Source organism: Hypanus sabinus, chromosome 3 (genome assembly GCF_030144855.1).
Source record: "Hypanus sabinus isolate sHypSab1 chromosome 3, sHypSab1.hap1, whole genome shotgun sequence".
In the NCBI taxonomy this organism is placed as follows: Eukaryota; Metazoa; Chordata; class Chondrichthyes; order Myliobatiformes; family Dasyatidae; genus Hypanus; species Hypanus sabinus.
The window spans coordinates 27,719,954-27,739,901 of NC_082708.1; the positions used below are offsets into that span (position 1 = coordinate 27,719,954).

The following is a 19,948-nucleotide window of genomic DNA, read 5'->3' on the forward strand; positions in this document are numbered from 1 at the left end:
GACATAGATTTCAGTGAACATGGATTTTTGTGATGTCCAGGAAATAAAGCTAAAGTGTATTTTGATTTTGTTTCTCTTGGGTTTCTAATCCTTTTAAACTAAAATATTTTCTAAGTCTTGCTGTTGCTTTGTTGAGTATTCATGGAGCATCCATTTTAAAGAATATATTAATGCAACTTTTAAGCCTTGTATAATTCAGCATGTTTGCAATAATTTTTAAGTTGTGCTTTCTGTTTTCTCTTTCAGTTGGGAAGACATCATTGATAACTAGGTTCATGTATGACAGCTTTGACAACACTTATCAGGTAAAGGCTTAATTGGTGAAAGCATTACTTAAATGTTAATTATTTGATGTTATAACAATGATTTCTGTTCCCTTGGGGGGGTGTGGGGGGTGTGGAGAGAAGTTATTTCTGCTACAAGTCAGAAAATGACCTGGGTTTGATCTTGCTTGTGAAGGTAACATGATGGGAGAAAAATGCTGTTGCCTTCAAACTCTAGTGGTCTGGGTTCATCTTGTCTGTTTAAACTTCACATACTTTCTATATGACTATTTGAGTTTTTTCTCAATTCCAAAGTCTTGCTGATAGATAGTGTAATAGTTTGCTGCAAATTCACCATAGTGAAGCGGGGTGGAAAGATAATTGGAATGCTGTTGTTGACCAGCTAAAAGCAAATCAATTTTTGAGAAAAAACATGGGAATGGAATTGGTGGGTTTCTTTAGAGAGCCAGCAGAGACTCGATAGACTGCCATCATCATTATGTACTGTGTGGTATGATGTAGGTGATCAAGATTATTCGTGATTGTTTTTGGCAAATTTTTCTACAGAGGTGATTTGCCATTGCCTTCTGGTTGTCTCTTTACAAGACAGGTGACCCCAGCCATTATCAATGTTCTTCAGAGATTGTCTTTGTCTTCACATGACTCTGATAGTGGGGGTGGGGGGTGTGCGCACTAAGCAGGTGCTATGCCTTGCCTAAGTGTAACCTGCAGGCTAGCAAAGGGAAGGAGTGCCTTGCACCGTCTTTGGTAGAGGTGCATCCCTACCCCACCTCTCCAATGGAAAATAAGCTGCACTGAAGGTGGAGCAGCCAAACCAATGATGAATTTGAATAAGGTTTCAGTTGGTTAGTTTAATAATGTAAGTGTAATGTGGTCTGAACATTAGAACTATCAAGTAGGAAGTAAATGGAGGGCAGAGAGAATACAAATATGATAATTAAAAGAAAAGGAATTAAAAGGCTTTCTTTGGGCATTTAACTAATATACTCAGTGAAGTTGGGTGAAGACAGCAAAAGAGACCTGTGTAGGTAAAGTGCACTCTAGAAATACTAAATAGCTTTGTGAGGAAGAAATACCTTTGAGTATGATGCTGTTGTTAGATTCATAATAGCTAGTTAAGGAATTGGGTATGTCAAAAGTTGGAGGAGATTCTGGAAAAGTTTTAGGCGGTAGATGCTGAATCTATGGAATCATTGACACAGATGGCTGTGGAGGCTAAATCATTGGGTATATTTAAAGCAGAGCTTGATAGGTTCTTGATTAGCAAGGGTGTCAAAGATTTCAGGGAGAAGGCAGGAAAATGAGATTGAGAGGGATAATAAATCGGCCATGATGGAATAGTCAAGCAGACTTGATGGGCTGAATGACCTCAGTCTGCTCCTGTGTCTTATGGTCTTATTACCAGCTCATCTGACAGAAGAAGTGGGTGAAGTGGTAGAATTTTGACTATAATCCAATGTTGTCACAGGTATATTGAATTGTATATGCTATGTATAGATTTTACATTTATATTAATTTAAAACAGTTTATCAGACTAGGGTAATGCTGTTCTTATAGGGTTGGTTATCAGGATCACTGCTGTTCTTGTATTAATGACTTTAGTGCAGGGAGTAAAAAGAACAGTGATGAACTTAAAGATAAATGGATGTAATGGCCAGACATGGAGCAGATAAAAGCTAACTGCAATGAAGTGAATGGGATGCATTTTGGTAGCAAGGATGAGGAAAAGAAATACGGTGAAGTTCCAGATGAGGATCTGCTGGAACAGAAATTTGTGTCATGGACTGGAACAGCTTGCTTTTCTGAGTTACTCAGTAAGTATACAGTGGTTCTAGAAAGTTTGTAAACACTTTAGAATGTTCTCTATTTCTGCATAAATATGACCTAAAGGTGATCAGATCTTCATGTAATTCCTAAAACTAAATAGAGATACCAATTAAATAAATAACAGAAAAAAATTATACTTGTTCATTTATGTATTGAGGAAAAATTATCCAATATTGCATGTATTTGTTGGAAAAAGTATGTGAACCTTTGCTTTCAGTAACTGGTGTGACCCCCTTGTACAGCAACAACTTCAACCAAACGTTTCCAGTAACTGTTGATCAGTCAACAGTTTCTCACAAAATTCCTCCTTGGCCATTCCTCCCTATAAAACTGCTTCCGCTCAGGCATGTTAGTGGGCTTCCTTGCATGAGCTGCTTGCTTCAGGCCCTTCCACAGTATTTCTATAGGATGATGGTCAGGGCTTCAACTTGGCCATTCCAAAACATGAAATTTCTTCTGCTTTAACCATTCTTTGGTACACTGACTTGTGTGTTCAGGGTCATTGCCTTGCTGCCTGACTCATTTTCTCTTGAGCTTCAGTTCTGGGTGGATATCCTAATGTTTGCTTGTGGAATTTGCTGGTACAAATCAGAATTCATAGTTCCATCGTTGAAAGCAAGCCATCCTGGTCCCAAGGCAGCAAAGCAGGCCCAAACCATGACATTACTACCACCATGTTTCACAGATGGGATGAGGTTCTTGTGTTGGAATGCAGTGTTTGCTTTTTATCACACATGCTTCTCATTTAAGTCAAGAAGTTCAATTTTGGACTTCCCTGTCCACAGAAGATACTTTGAATAGCCTTCTAGCTTAGCTATGTGGTCCTTGGCAAACTTCAGATGGGCAGCAATGTTCTTCTTGGAGAGTAGCGGCTTTCCCCTTGCAATCCTGCCATGCCCATCTCTGTTGTTCAGTGTTTGCCTGATGGTAGATCTATGAACACTGACATTAGCCTATGCAAGAAAGGCCTACAGCTCATTAGATGTTACCCTGGGGTTCTTTGTGACCTCCTGGAATGTTCCATGACTTGTTCTTGGAGTGATTTTTGTTGGTCGACCACTCCTGGGGAGAGCAATATTGGTGTTGAGTTTCCCCCATTTGGACATCATCTGCCTGACTTTGGTTTGGTGGAACCCAAACTCTTTAGAAATGCTTTTGTATCCTCTTGCAGCCTGGTGAGCATCAACAACTTTTTTTGAGGTCCTCAGAAATCTTTTTTGACCGAGCTTGGTACACTAATAAAAACCTGTGTGGTGAAGATCAGACTTTGATAGTCAAGACCCAGGTTTATGGCCTTTAAATAGGGCAGGACCTCCCACACTCACACCTGATTGGCAGCCCATTGATTGAAAGACCCGATTCTAATTTCCCCTTTAAAGGAACTGATAATCCTGGAGGTTCACGTACTTTTTCCAACAAATATATGTAATATTGGATTATTTTTCTCAATAAGTAAATGAACAAGTAATGTTTTTCGTATTTATGTGGGTTCCCTATCTAGTTTTAGGACTTGTATGACAATCTGATCACATTTTAGGTCATATTTACGCAAAAATAGAGAAAATTCTAAAGGGTTCACAAACTCAAGTGCCACTGTATGTCATAAAATTGCTGAAGAGATTTAGGGAATAGAAATGAAGACTGGAAAATGAAGTGAATAAAGATAAACCTTTCCATGGAAATAGTCAAAATTCAGAGAGGGTAGCTTTGAAATGTTCATTTCCCAGGTGCTGGACAGTCAAAATGTAACATCCTCCTTGGAAAGGGAATGGAGTTTTCTAAGAGAAAAGCTGAGAGATAGCTGAGGGGGTGAAAAACTGCAATGGTAAAATCAGAATGGGACTGACTGGATTACACTTGTTGAGACACTTCAGGTTTCCATGTTGTACCAATTCTGATTGATGTCTCTAATTGGTTTTGGCTTTGAAGCAGTACTTAAATGGGTAGTAGGGAGCATTGATGCTTTTAGGCAAATATCGATCTGTTTATTACCCACCATCCTGATTGACCTACTGGCTTTGCATTTAAAGTACATGGTTGTGAGTGTTTTAGCTTAATGGTTAAATGATTCTTCTCATGGTTTCTGAAATTTGATAATTTATATATGCATACTGTATGTGTTACAAAGAAGTTACTGATTGTTCATTAGAAAGAATTGTTGTGTTGTCAGTGCAGATAGTTTCCATGGTTCATGGTTGATTTATTCCTCCATACACCTGCAGAAGATTGGTGTGGACCAACAACCCATTGACTAACTTTTTAACTTTCTGAAACTAACAAAGACCAATTAAATCTTAATGATCATATCATATAATTGTTTTTGCAGCTCTGAATTTTCCGATGATGTACAGTTGACTACCATTGATCTAGGATTGGAAACACATTTTACAGACTGTTGTGAATTGAAGCTGTACTATGCAGTGTCTTAATCAACACTGAGAGTAATGTTTGTTACTGTGTCAGTCCATATTAACCCAACTGGGATAAAAAGATCTGATTTAAAAGACAGTTTGCATGTGAGCTTCTGCTTTCTTTCAAAATTATCATTATATTTTGCTTTTTCCAACTTGAGTAACATTGCCTTTTTTCAGCTGATTGCACTTTGTCTCAAGCTGCACTCAAATAAGCCTTCATCCTTTATTTCTCAAAGTAGTGGATGGAAGTAACAATATTTTTGGGGAAAAATGATTATGCAGATGGTTTTAAAACAAATCTGCCTTTATTTAGTAACAGCTTTTATTCAGTCATGAACTATTATGAATTTTCATATTTTATCATGCGGCTAATTAAATGTATAATATGCAAATGAAGACTTAAATAATATAAAATCTCAAACCTGGGATGAGTCATCAAAATTACTTTAGTTCTTAATGTTGCTTTTAACCAACCACAGAGATCCTCCATGAGAAATTTTCAGTGATATTATTTCAGAGGTCGCATGGAGAACATTCCATATTCCACACAGACTTTCCAGGTCAGGATTGAACATTAATTCCCAGATTCAAGGCAATGGTGCTGCTCTCCTGTCTAAATCCTCTGAATAACATGTCATTATATCACCTGGCTGCTAAATTTGGCTAAGAATGGTTTATGAATATATAAATGAAATCAAAAGTCTCAGTGGATTCATGCTACTTGTATGAAAGTTGGTGATCCTTTCCATTGAATGTTAGTGCCAAGTAATATCTGTATTATTGGTTTAAATTTCTCATTTTTGTGCCTAATCCATTAGTCGGAGCTGCTGACTCATTAGTCAGACTCATATTTTACAAATATGACCATAATTATGGAAATACAAGTAAAAAGGATTCTCTTGGAAGTATACTGTATCCCACTTAAAATGCACTCTTTATTCCTGCAGTGTGAATATAAGAGGGGGAGGCAAAAAAAAATTACCAGGTGAAGAAGTCGATATTCATGGCATCAGGTTGGACTTTAATGGCTAGCAAGCTCCAGCTGACATTCATTGTTTAGTTGGCCAAGATTTCACTGTAGTTTGTGTCTGGACCAGTTCGGATATAGTCGGTGGATTATCATCAGCCATCACAGCTTACTTGTATTAAATGAGATGGGAGTAGTTATCTATGAAATGTTTTTTTTAAAAAAAAGTGAGAGCAATGCAGACAGATAGAAACTGAAGTGTATAGGAACTGGACTGTTTTCAGATCAATTGGTTAGGGCTAGTTACCTTGTTTTTATTCATAATTATAATTTGATTTGGTTCTCATATAGCATGGATGACATGAAGGAACTCGAAAACCGACAAATAGATTTTACACTAACAAAAAATCATTATCTGGATTGCAATAATTATATTTGTATCAAGACTTGAACAAAATGAGGCTTAAAATGAAAATAAGACTAGCAAGTCAGTCAGCATCTGGATAAAGAATTCTTGTGAATTGTTGAGGAATTGCCTGACCAGCTGGATGTTCTTTCTCACGTTTTCTTTTTTCAGGGTTTCCATCCTCTCACTTTAAAACATTTTCAATTACTGTTTTAAAAATATATTTAATTGTCAATTTTCTTTTGTGTACTAAAGCCATTGATTTACTTAAGTAATTTATGTAACACTTAGTTTGCAGTTTAGAAAGCAGAGGTGGAAGTATGCCAGTTGTGTATGAAAATGCTTTGTACAGATTTGCATTGGATAACAAAGATTTAAATAATCCCACACTACACAGGGTTCAAGATGAAATTTAAAGTAGTACATTTGAACAACAATGGAGCTGACTTTCTAAAGTCTAAATGAAAATGTGACCTTTCACCGGTGTTTTGCTTCAATTTTTGCTGAAGTGCACTTCAATTCCAGTTTGAGAAGCAGCTTAAATACATAAAATGGAACACTTTATGCTAAGTTGCTATTTATACTATTTATCTAGATATGCTATGTGAGGAATGCCTAGATATTGATGTGTAGTAGAAGCTTGCAAAATCATGGTGCAGGTCTCTAAAGTAGTTTAGTGACCGTGATTTAAATTATGCAAGACTTAAAGGTATTGTCATCCCAAAGGCCCTTAGCAAGGACTTGAAACGTTTGCTTTAGGTTGTGTACATTTGAAAAATATGATGTGGTCCTTCACATTATATAGGGTTGGATTAACATAGTTTACAGTACTATGTCAGTAATTCTTTGTGAACCTTGCTATTGGTTAAGAGAATAACTCGGTGAATTAGTAACAATTTTCATTGTGGATGTATAATATTGTAGAGAACTGTTAAATGTAAAATGGAATAGCAGTATGGAAGAAATTTCTCCTGCCTTGACTAGAATAGCTGAATCCATATTTTGAGACTGAATAATAATTTATACCCTAGCCAAGGGAAATAATCATCTATGCATCTGCCTGCCAAACCACCAAAGAATTTTATATGTTTCAATGTGGTCATCTCTCGCTTTTTATAAACTCAAATTTATAATCCTAGTCTTATAGAGGGATCAGAAGTGGAGAGAGTGAGCAGTTTCAAGTCCCTGGGTATCAAGATCTCTGCGGATCAAACCTGGTCCCAATATATTGATGCAGTTATAAAGAAGGCAAGACAGCGGCTATACTTCATTAGGAGTTTGAAGAGATTTGGTATGTTAACAAATACACTCAAAAGTTTGTATAGATGTACTGTGGAGAGCATTCTGTCAGGCTGCATCACCGTCTGGTATGGTGGGGGGTGGGGGGGGCACTATTGCACAGGACCGAAAGAAGCTGCAGAGGGTAGTAAATTTAGTTGGCTCCATCTTGGATACTAACCTATAAAGTACCTAGGATATCTGCAAGAAGTGATGTCTCAGAAAGGCAGTGTCCATTATTAAGGACCTCCAGCACCCGGGGCATACCCATTATCACTGTTACCATCAGGTAGGAGGTACAGAAACCTGAAGGCACACACTCAGCAATTCAGCAATAGCTTCTTCCTCTCTGCCATCCGATTCCTAAATGGACATTGAACCCTTGGATATTACCTCTGTTACGTACCCCGTAACTGGGTGTCTTACCAGTGAAGATAGAAGTGTCCGTTGGAGTCTGGTACTATTTTCAAAACAGTGTTTATTAGTAAAAATATACAAATCAATATCAACAATGCCAATATACAGATAATACACGTTAGCAATACTAAACCTAGAAGTGTGGGTATAATAATAATCAATAATAAACAAATTCTATCGTTGTCTTGGGGATAATGAATTGTCATATGTGAGTATAAAGTTCAGTTCAGTTCATACAGGCTGGGATAGTTGTTGGTCGATGTGTTGTAATTGTTGGGGAGAGAGAGAGTGAGCAAACAGGGACAGCTATTGTCTTGCAAACCTTCCTTTACATCCGTCGATGTGTTGTTGTGGCCATTCAGGTATGACCCCTCTGTTCTTTAGCTAGACCTTTCTTCTATGGTGGACTCGTCACCCAGGCAAGGGTGGACACACACACAAGCCCCCACCGGCCTCACTAGAAACACTGAGTTAAAATTGACCGATCCTTCATTCAGTCTCCGATGCCCCCCACTTTTCTCGTGGGTCCCAATACTTAAACAGTGCTCACTAATGTGTCTTTTGGTGCGTCTCCTGGTGTGTCTCCCCAGACCTCACTTTTATCCCTACTCATGGGGTCTCAGATGCCAATCAGTTTTGAATGGCTTAGCCCATCAAACCAGCCCACTATGGCTGTCCACTGAGGAATTTTAATGAACAGAATAGTACCGAGTAAACAGCCCTCTCCGGATCTCTCTCTCGCTCTCATATATATTAACGGCCTGGCAACAGTAAAGGTTTGTAATTCTCCCAGAGGAGTGGGACATGGGCGACCTTGCACCCTTCTGCCCATCAGAGTTTTTCATCCTTCATAACACCCCCATCCTTCTAGGAATTTTCACCAAAGGGGAAAATTAACTAGTACAGCGTTTTACAGGATTACAGAGTTTAGCAAAAAAAATACAGAAGTGTTCTTAACTATAAAGCAATACAGATACACCTTCAACTTAGCGACTAGATAACCAGCTAGCGATTACATTGTCACTTCCTTTAATATGGTGTATTTTAATATCTTAATATCTTGTATCTTAATAAATTCCTGTAGCATCAGACTCCAATTTAATAACCATCTGTTATTATTCCTTTTCATCAACAAAAAAAACTAAAGGGTTGTGATCTTAGCTTAAACGTATATTACAAAATGTGAACTAATACATATGTGATTATACTGTAGTACATTACAAAAGTTTGTGCAAATACTAATCTTTATTTTACTTTTAAACTTAAAGTTCAATCTTCCATGATGTTGTCTTTATTATTTACACACTTTGTCAAAATCCCTCAAAACCAGATCCTGTGGCATTTGTCAACCTTTGCCCCTTTTCCATTTAACTCTCACATGGTTAGCTTGCTCACTAGTGTGGAATAGGTCTTCACATACTCCTTTCACAGGAGTATTCTTATCACCAATGTTTTCCAAACTTAGCCCATTTTCTGAACTTCCACACAATTCTTTATTTTTGAGCAAGTCATTAATTTTATCTTCAGGACCCTTCATTCTATTAGTTTTCAGCTTAACATCTGCAAGTGATCCCTCTTTGTCAAAACAACCCTTTTGGTTCTGTCCCTCCAAATCACATCCTTGAATAACATCAGCGGGTTGTTTACCTTTACATTCCAAAGCAAACTGTAATTGATTCACAGGCACCTTGTTAACAAGCCATTGTTCCTTCAACCTGGTTACTGCTTCTAAAACCAATCCAGACTTTAAATTTTCTTTATTCACTTTAGGAACAACACTTTCCCCTTCTCCTTCAATAATATTCACATCACCAGCTTTTATCTCCTCACTAACTTTTAACATACCTTCTAACACAAACAACTGAGAATTCTCACTTTCCACTGGTACCAAAGTTAACCCTCTCTTCACTGAACCAAGTCCATCTGTCCCAAAAGGACTGCATTCCTTTTCAACTAAATCAGATACCTCAGACTTCTGAGTTTCATTACTAGGTTCAGTACCATGTGCATCCACATCTTGAACACACTCAAACGGGACATCTACTTCTTCCAGGCTTTCCATACCAGTCCCTTTTTCAAATTCTAAGTTCCCCTGATCCTCCCAGTTACTCTCTGGGCAACTCCCATCCGGAGTAAACTCAACCCTGCAGGTTAAAACAACTTCATCTGCTAACCCAGCAGACTCCTTCAAGGTAATGGCATCCTTTTCATCTAGGACTGCCCTCATTTCATTATCGGGAACACATTTAAATTTTTCAACTTCAAACTACTCTGTCAAGCCAGACAGATCATCCATGTCCAACCCTGGACCTTCTAACTGCCTTATCTGTTTCTTATCTTTACTCTGTGCCTTCATAAATTCTCTCTTGGCTAAGGGTAGGTCTACCTCCTCTCCTTTACTCTCTTCTACCTCCCTACTCTCTGCTTTACCATCCCCTAACCCCTCTTGGTACAGGGTCGGTAAAAACAACTCAGCCAAATCAACACTGGACTCATTTAAACTGTCCTCTTCCTCAGCTGCCTTTCTCGACATGCTGTGAGTGATCGTGCATGTGGGATAGATCTTAGAATCCAGGGCCGGGTCCTCAGCACTCACAGGCTTGCTCGTTAATTTCACTGCTGAACACACATCACCACCTGCTAAATCATTACTAAGAAGGACGTCCACGCCGTCTCTCGGTAATTCTGACCGCACCCCTACTTCGACTGGTCCAGATACCAGGTCACATTTTAAAATGATCCCATGCAAAGGCATTGCTTCTGTCCCTTTTCCTATTCCTCTTAAAACTACCTCTCCAGTCTCGGGACCAAAATCTAACACCTTACTTAGGATCAATGACTGATCAGCCCCAGTATCTCTCCAGATTCTCACTGGAAATGGGTTCTCTCCTTCTTTCACCGTCCCTTCTGATATAAATTTCTCATGCCCCTCTCGTACTCTATCTACCTTTGCCTTCCTTGTCGATTTACTGATCGATTCAATACACCCTGTAGGGACTGCCGTTTTCCCTTTTCCTGTCTCCTTCGGAGCAAAGCACTTAGATGCAATATGACCAACCTTTCCACAATTATAACAGGTCAAGCCAGAAACCTTCCTGCCAGTCTGCTTGTCGTCCTCCTTATCTTTTCCACTAGCTCCCAGCTTATCTTCTACCTTAGCCGGTGGACTTTCTCTACTGTCCCTACTGCCTTTCTGATAACTCTTATTTGAGGAAAACTTTGTCTTATGGGTTAGGGCATATTCATCTGCGAACCTGGCAAATTCCGATTATAGACTTATTCGGCTTCTCGTTCAGATACATCCTGATATTATCTGAAACACAACCTTTAAATTCCTCAATCAGAATTAACTCTCTGAAACGATGGAAATCCTCCTCCACCTTTTCTGCAGCACACCAACGATCCAAGAGCACACCCTTTTCATAGACAAACACTGCATACGTCTGATTCCACAGTTTCTTTAAATCTCTGAACTTTTGTCTATATGTCACAGGTACCAACTCATAGGCCTGAAGAATAGCCTCTTTTACTTCCTCATAATCCGCAGACTCGTCCATGGACAACGCCGCATATGCCCGTTAAGCCATCCCTTTTAATGCACTTTGTAACAACGCCACTCACTGATCTCTGGGCCACTTCTGATTCACTGCCACCTTTTCAAAATGCAAGAAGTAACTATCAACATCTGTTTCCTCGAACGGAGGTACTAACCTAAACTCTCTACCAACATTAAACTTCTCCTCTCTTGAGCCTTCCTCTCGGTCTTTTCCCTGTTGCTTTACCCTCTCTATTTCCAGCTCATGTTGCCTCTCTTTCTGCCTTTCAGTTTTCATCTGCCTTTCATCTTCATCTGCCTTTCAGTTTTCTTTTCTTCCTCTTCTGCTTCCAGCTGTTTTAACCTAAGTTCATGCTCCCTGTGATTCTTTAACTCAGCTTTTTCCTTCTCCCTTTCAGCCTTTTCTTTCTCCCTTTGTGCCTCCCAGGCAGCTCTTTCCCGCTTCCTTTTCACCTCTAACTCCTTTAGCTGGAGCTCATACTCCCTTTTCTTCTGTTCTGCATCCAACCTTAATTTTTCCAACTCTAACTGAACCACCCCAACAACTGGTTTCTTTTCGGGGAACAGATCCAATGCATCAGGTGTGAACACATCCTTGGATATATAATACTGGGCTATGGCCCTCTGTATCTCCCACTTTTTCATTGATGACTTCACCTCTGTGAGATTTAATTGTTTCGCAATATTCATCAATTCAGCTGTCCTGGCAACCTCTAATGCCCCTGCAGTCGGGTCTTTTAAAAATTTGACAATGTCCATCTCTGCTGGTTTCCCGTCTGGTTACCCACGCAACCAGATCAAATAATGGACTTATAGCCCGATTCACTGGCCCCCCAATTTGGTATCAAATTGAGACGAGGCCCCAATTTGTTATGTACCCTGTAACTGGATATCTTACCAGTGAAGATAGAAGTGTCCGTTGGAGTCTGGTACTATTTTCAAAACAGTGTTTATTAGTAAAAATATACAAATCAATATCAACAATGCCAATATACAGATAATACACGTTTGCAATACTAAACCTAGAAGTGTGGGTATAATAATAATCAATAATAAACAAATTCTATCGTTGTCTTGGGGATAATGAATTGTCATATGTGAGTATAAAGTTCAGTTCAGTTCATACAGGCTGAGGTAGTTGTTGGTCGATGTGTTGTAATTGTTGGGGAGAGAGAGAGCGAGAGTGAGCAAACAAACAGTGACAGCTATTGTCTTGCAAACCTTCCTTTACGATCCTGATCCGTCGATGTGTTGTTGTGGCCATTCAGGTATGACCCCTCTGTTCCTTAGCTAGATCTTTCTTCTATGGTGGATTCGTCACCCAGGCAAGGGTGGACACACACACAAGCCCCCACTGGCCTCGCTATAAACACTGTGAGTTAAAATTGACCGATCCTTCGTTCAGTCTCCGATGCCCCCCACTTTTCTCGTGGGTCCCAATACTTAAACAGTGCTCACTAGTGTGTCTCTTGGTGCATCTTTGGTGTGTCTCCCCAGACCTCACTTTTATCCCTACTCACGGGGACTCCGATGTCAATCAGTTTTGAATGGCTTAGCCCATCAAACCAGCCCACTCCGGCTGTCCACTGAGGAATTTTAATGTACAGAATAGTACCAAGTAAACAGCCCTCTCCGGAGCCGTGAGTCTTACAGGAGTCATAATATGGTCTCTCTCCCCCGGTGTTATCTCGCCCTTGCCTGAAGCAAATGTTCCAGTCCCAGTATGTTTTGTTCCATCTCTTTCTCTCTCATTAACAGCCTGGCAACAGTAACTGTTTGTAATTCACCCAGAGGAGGGGGACATGGACAACCTTGCACCCTTCTGCCCATCAGAGCTGTTCATCCTTCGTAACACCTCACTTTTTAAATATAGCATTTCTGTTTTTTACACTTTTTATTCTATTCAATGTACGTATACACTAATTGATTTACTTATTATTACTATTTTGTTTTCTATATTATGTATTGCATTGAACTGCTGCTGCTGTTAACAAATTTCACGACACATGCCGGTAATAATAAACCTGATTCTGATTCTGTTTAAACCCTGCACACGATAAAGCTTCTGACATGGAAACAATGTGTGGAACCTTTGCAACTCCTTCTACCTCTTAAATCGAGAGATCAGTCATTTACCCTGTATCCAGCACTAGGCTCACCAGGACTGCAATCTAATCCTCTTGCACAAGAGGTGATCTTGCCATTTGGCCCACTTATTGCTTTTTATAACTGTATTTTTACTAACAATGATTTATGTAGGGCACCCAGGATTCTCTGATTGTTAGTAGCCTTCAAATTTATAATTTTTGAATCAAGAAACTGGGTTTTCATCTCTTCCATTTTACTCAGTCTGCTTTGTTCGGATATCTACTTCGTTGTTTGCATCTCATGAAGCCTTCCTGCCCCTTTCTGATACCTCATACTACTACCCAGAACAAATGTGGATATTATACCTTGTCCCCGCATTCAAATTTATACAGGTTGTGAACAGCTGGACCCCAATAGTTGCCTGCTTTACCCCAGCAGTCACAGCACCCTAAGCAAAAATGTCCTATCTTCTGTCAGTTAACCAATCCTCAGTCCTTGCCAATATGCTGTCTCCAAAACTATGCATTAGAATTTTGAGAAACAATTCTTCCACTTTTTAATGAAAATTATCTGAAAATCCTATAACAAAATACATTCATGTTTGTTCTTAATCTGAGCATTGCAACTTTGAATTCCATCAGATTTGCCAAACACATTTTTCATTTCATAAACAAACACCAGCTCTGTCTGGTTCTATCGTCATTTTCTAAGAACCCTGCTGTTACTTTTGGGTTCCAGCACTTTCTTACCATTGATGGTAGATGGCTCTTTATCTACCCAACTGTAGTCTGTAGCTCTTTCTTTCTTGTCTCTTAAATAATGAGGTGCATTAAAACTTTTAAATTCTTTTTAATATATCATTTAAAAAGTAATTGCTTCTTTTAGATGCTTCTCAAGAGCATACTTTGGTACTTATTTTGCTTTCCCTTTCCTTTTTCAATGTCTTGTTCCCTGTTGGATTTTCTTTTCAATCTTCTTTGACAAAATTTGAGTCTTAAATGTTCAGTAGTTTCATTTAATATCAGAGGAAGTATGCAATATACATCCTGTAATTCTTGTTCTCCACAGGCATCCATGAAAACTGGAGTGCCCCAAAGAATGAGTGACAGTTAAAATGTTAGAACCCCAGAGCCCCCTTACTCCCCCTTCCCATGCACAAGCAGCAGCAAAACAATGACCCTTCCCCACTCCATCCACTTTCACAAAAAAATCAGCACCCTCCACCCATCAAGCAAGAATGCAATGTCAAAGCCCCCAAGAAAGACCATGATCTGCAGTACAACAAAAACAAATTGCTAACCCCACAATTTGACATACCACAAGTGTTCAGATTCAGATTCAGTTTATTGTCATTTATAAACCACAAATACAATGCAGTTAAAAAAATGAGACAACGTTCTCCAGAATGATATCACGAAAAAGCACAAAACAGACCACACAAGAAAAACCACATAACGTTTGGTAATCCCCAGTCCAGAGTCCAGAGAGGCTGCTGCGTATCGATATTGCACTACTGTCTTAGCACGTTCCCCGGAAAGGAACTAAAAACCCATCAGACAAACCTAAAGCTACAAGACCTACACAAAACCACATAGTTTTACATATAGTTAACATATAGTTTCAACAGTGCAGACAAAACCATAATTGATAAAAGACTAACTGACAAAGACCACATAATTATAACACATAATTTCAACAGTGCAAAGCAATACCGTAATCTGATAAAGAGCAGTCTATGGCACGGTTTAAGAGAAAGTCTCAAAGTCCCAACAGCCCATCTCACGCAGACAGTAGAAGGAAGAAAAACTCTTCCTGCCATGAACCTCCAGTGCTGCAGCTTGCCGATACAGCACTTTGGGAGCTCCAACCACAGCCATCTCCGAGTCTGTCCAAAAACTTCGAGCCTCCGACCAGCCCTCCAACACCGAGCACCATCTCTGCCGAGCGCTTCAACCCCGGCACCGGCCGCCAAGCAACAGGCAAGGCCGAGGATTTGGGGCCTTCCTCCTGGAGATTTCTCTGATCGCACAGTAGCAGTGGCAGCAAAACAGGCATTTCAAAAGTTTCAGCAGATGTTCCTCCGTGCTTCACACGTCCGTCTCCATCAAATCAGGATTGTACACGGCCCCTACTTACAGATAACAGATATTCATTCCTGGAGTGGCCAATGCGCGCTGCGTCGCGCCGCCATCTTGCATCTTCCTCCCCCTTCCCTTTCTCGCAAAATGTAATACAGTATTTAACTCTGTTGCCACAACTGCACAACTTTTTTTTCCTGTTGGGTTTTTATCTTCAGGGATATATACAAGCTGGAAACTATGTATTAATTTCAAACTCTTGAGAGCTTTGATACCTGAATGACAGAGCCTTGTCTTTAGTTGTCTTGGACTTCCTTTCCATTGGCTCAAGCCTCTGTTCTATGAAGCCTGTGGGGTAGCTAGTATGCTGTGTTCTACCCCATATTAAAAGAAACTGTGTACACTATATGAAGTTCTCTCCACCAAATGAAGTTCAGCACCTGAAATATCAGTATTGTCATAGACCAGGGGTCAGCAACCTTTACCACTGAAAGAGCCACTTGGACCCGTTTCCCACAGAAAAGAAAACACTGGGAGCCGCAAAACCCGTTTGACATTTAAAATGAAATAACACTGCATACAACGTTTTGTTTTGCCTTTATGCTATGTATAAACGAACTATAATGTGTTGCATTTATGAAATTGATGAACTCCTGCAGAGAAAACGAAATTACATTTCTGCATGCAACAAAAACATTTTGAACTCCGAAAAAAAGACGTTGGGTTGAAGGTTAATTTTAAGTAAAATACTCAACGTCTATTTGAGTCCTTCTTTTATTTATGAAAAACGCCAAACTTAAATTTGCCGCCAGCAGCAAACCAAAAATAACGTCAGCCAGCTGTCAACCTGAAAAATAAAAGGACTATTTCACTGAACAATGAAAACATATGAATATACGTAAAATAATAGGCAATTAAAATATTTATCATACTTGTTCAGGTTGACTCACACCTGACAATGCAGTCGTATTCAGTAGGGATGGATCGATGCTTAGGAGAGTGACCGGGAAGGATAATGTGTTTTTTTCCTCTCTGAACTCACAGAAGCGTTTCCCAAACGATGTTTGCATTGCGATGATTGCAGAATGTAAATACTCTGAATTTATCATGTCGTGACCTTGTTTGAACTCTCTCAAATTGGGGAAGTGAGACAATGTGCCTTTCTATAAATCTCTGGCAAGCAACGTCAACTTGCGCTCGAATGCCAAAACATCCTCCAACATGTGCAGGGCTGTACGTCCTTACCCCGTTGAAGAGCTATGTTCAGCGTGTTCAGGTGCGCTGTCATGTCTACCATGAAGTGTAGCTTTTCCAGCCACTCTGGCTGTTCCAGCTCAGGAAAGGTGAGCCCTTTGCTGCCCAGGAAAGTTTTCACTTCTTCCAGACACGCGACAAAGCGTTTCAGCACCTCCCCTCTGGACAGCCAGCGATAAAAACACGTTGTAGCGGTGTGCTACACGCAGTCAGTAAACTGCAGTCAAAGATAGCTTTATTCGAACTAAACAGCCTTGCTTTTAAGCCTCCCTCAACCCGCCCCCCATGGGCGCGGATGCTGCAAAAGACACGTACTCACAAACCCCCGTAGGCTATCTCCCTTAGCCTGAACGCTGGCTAATTGTGAGCCGGTTCGGATGTGTCAGGAAATGGGTCGCCACGACGTCTTATTTAGATTGTACAAGATCACCATAATCTTCAAATTTAGATTTACATTTCAAAAACTAACAAACTAACATAAAATACATTTTAATTAAATACTGACCATGTAGCGGTGTGCTACACGCAGCGCTAAAATTACGACACGGAGTCGGTAACTGCAGTCGAAGGAAAAAACTTTATTCGAAATCTTCAGCCTCACTTTTAAGCCTCCCTCAACCTGCCCCCCATGGCGCAGAGGCTCCAAAGCTCTTGTGCTTGCAAAACCCCGTAGGCTATCTAATTGTGAGTCGGTTCGGATGTGCCAGGAAAAGGGTCGCCACAACCAATTATTTCCCAAAGCAACAGGGAGCCGCAGCACAGACGTAAAAGAGCCACATGTGGCTCCGGAGCCGCGGGTTGCCGACTCCCGTCATAGACAATCCCAACAGTTAGTCAGCTGAATGCTGCATTTCTATCAAGACAAGGGAACATGGATGCTTTGACATCGGCCATCTCCTGCTCACAGAATTTTTTTTGTGGGAAAATCTGTATTATCATCATGGAGGGATCTTCTCAATGAAGAGTGAGCTGATCTGATGTGTTGGTAGCTACCTTTGTGGAATTAGTGAAATACTATTAACATTTCAGCTAATTCTAGCATGGAACTAATATGTTATGTTTAACTGGTGCATACGCCCAAACCTGGAATACTCGGATCAGGTGAAAGAGGTTCTCTATTCTGAATGTGGAAAATATCCTGGTCTGTATCCCTAAGGGTAAACTTGCCCTGTTTACTACAATGCCAGTGTGTTAGGAAGAAATGCAGCCCTCTGAAGTTATATACTTCAATCACATATTGTCAAAGTCCTGCTCTTGACAATGCTTGGAGCACAGTCTCATCAGATGGATAAACACAAAATTTTATTGCAACACTTTTGTTCCAGGCACTGGCATCTTGGGTTATATCACTTTACAAGAGAGTAACTGATGTCTAACATCAGCTGTGCCATGATAGAGCAATTGAAGTGGTTGTCTGTTCACCAGTCATCAGTACCTATCTCCGTCAACCTGACCCTAAAACATTTGCATCAACAGAACTGCAAGATGATCATTGTTGAAGCTCTGAAGGACCCCAAAGTGGTAGATCTTCTCAGACAGCCTGTCAATCTACAGGAGCAACATGGTATCCAGAGCTTTTGCACTAGCATCTTGCATAGTTGGCATGTGTAAAGAGACTCTGGTTCTCCACCAAGAACAAACAGGACTATATTGATGAGAATGTCAGAGATTACAGGGCTTCTCTACCACAAACATAACATTCCTGCATTGAACCTGCACTTTTTTCATTGGAAAAGGGAAAGTTGTTCAGGTATCTGAAGGTAGTGGTCCAGCTGAAAATCTGTGACCAAAGAATAGATAATAGATGAAGTGGGTTAATGTAAGTTCTACTGTGCTGTAAAACAATTTACAAACCAAGAACCCATTGTGAACTCTTCTAAGACAGAAGCAGTCAATGTCCACCAGAAGCAATATTTTGAAAACCTCTCCAGCATTGTCTCTGATCTTAATATAAGCACCATGCTGCAGCACCTTTTCAGGCCAGTCTTCAACAGTAAGATAGTCTCAGGAACAATCAGTATCCCCACCGAAATCCTGAAAGTCTGCAGTGAGGAACTTTGTCACCAACCTCCAATCTCTCTTCCTACATCTGGGAAGAGGAGAATCCACCAGGAACCATGTGTACCACAACCATGACTGCCTTTAAGACAAATAACTGAATTTGATCTAAGCTGCCACATTTTTTGTTTCACTCATCACCCTTTCCTGCCTTCTCTATCACCTAGATTAACCTCAGGGATGTGTGCATAGCCCACTGCTCTGCTCTACTCTACATCAATGACTATGTGGCTAGGCTCAGCTCAAATGTTATCTATAAATTTGCTGACAATGCAACTAGTGTTAGCAGAATTTCAGACGGTGACAAGATGTACAAGAGTGAGATATATCAGCTAGTTGAATGGTGTTGCAGCAGCAACCTTTGACTTGTGTCGGTAAAACCAAAGAACTGATTGTGGACTTCAGAAAGGATAAGACGAGGGAACGCACACTAGTCCTCATAGAGGAATCAGAAAAGGAAAGTGAGCAACTTCAAATTCCTGGGTGTCAATATCTGAAGATCTATCCTAGACCCAACATTGCATGCAGCCATAAAGAAGGCTTTATTTCATTAGGAGTTTGAAAAGAGTTGGTATGTCACCAAAGACACTTGCAACTTTCTATGATGTACTGTGGAGGGCATTCTGACTGGCGGCTGATTCATTGTCTGGTATGTGGAGGGGGGGGTGGGGTTGGTTGGCGTACGACACACGATCAACATAAGCTACAGAGAGTTGGAAACTGTCACTTCGATCATGGGCACTAGCCTCAGTAGTATCCAGGACATCTTCAAAGAGCAAAAGGGTAGCAGATCCGGTCACCCAGGACATGACCTGTTCTTGTTGCTAACATTAGGAAGAAGAGGAACCTGAAGGCACACACTCAATGGTTCAGGAACAGCTTATTCCTCTCTGCCATCTGAATGGACAGTGAAGCTGTGAAAACTACCTCACTGCTTTTTTACTTTTTCTTTTTAATTATTTTTTGCACTACTTATTTAACTAATAAATACATAATATATATTTACAGTAATTCAGTTTTTCTATGTATTGCATTCTACTGCTGCTACAAAGACAACAAATTTCATGACCTATGCAGATGATATTAAACCTAACTCTGATTCTCCTTTTTCAGTTCTGACAAAGGATTTTAGACCTGAAATAGTAAGTTTCACTTTTCCACTGATAGTACCTGATGTACTGAGAATTCCAGCATTTTCTCTTTTTCTTTAAGGAAGGTGATCTGATTGATAACTATAAAAGGATTTGCTTGCTACCTGCTGCAAGGAAAATCATCAGCAGATCCTTGGCTGCCTCTTCCCAGTGACCAGGAGCACTTCTGA

At 40.1% G+C, this 19,948-nt stretch overlaps 1 protein-coding gene across 6 annotated transcripts in view; it reads left to right on the forward strand.

Moving 5' to 3' along the window:
- Positions 1 to 19,948, forward strand: part of rab6a (RAB6A, member RAS oncogene family) — a 92,366-nt gene that overhangs the window by 32,668 nt on the left and 39,750 nt on the right. For all 6 annotated transcript variants that reach the window (XM_059963947.1, XM_059963946.1, XM_059963949.1 and 3 more), the window contains one exon: positions 247 to 305. In XM_059963947.1, coding sequence (XP_059819930.1) covers positions 247 to 305 — 59 coding nt within the window. The remainder of the gene's footprint in view (positions 1 to 246; positions 306 to 19,948) is intronic.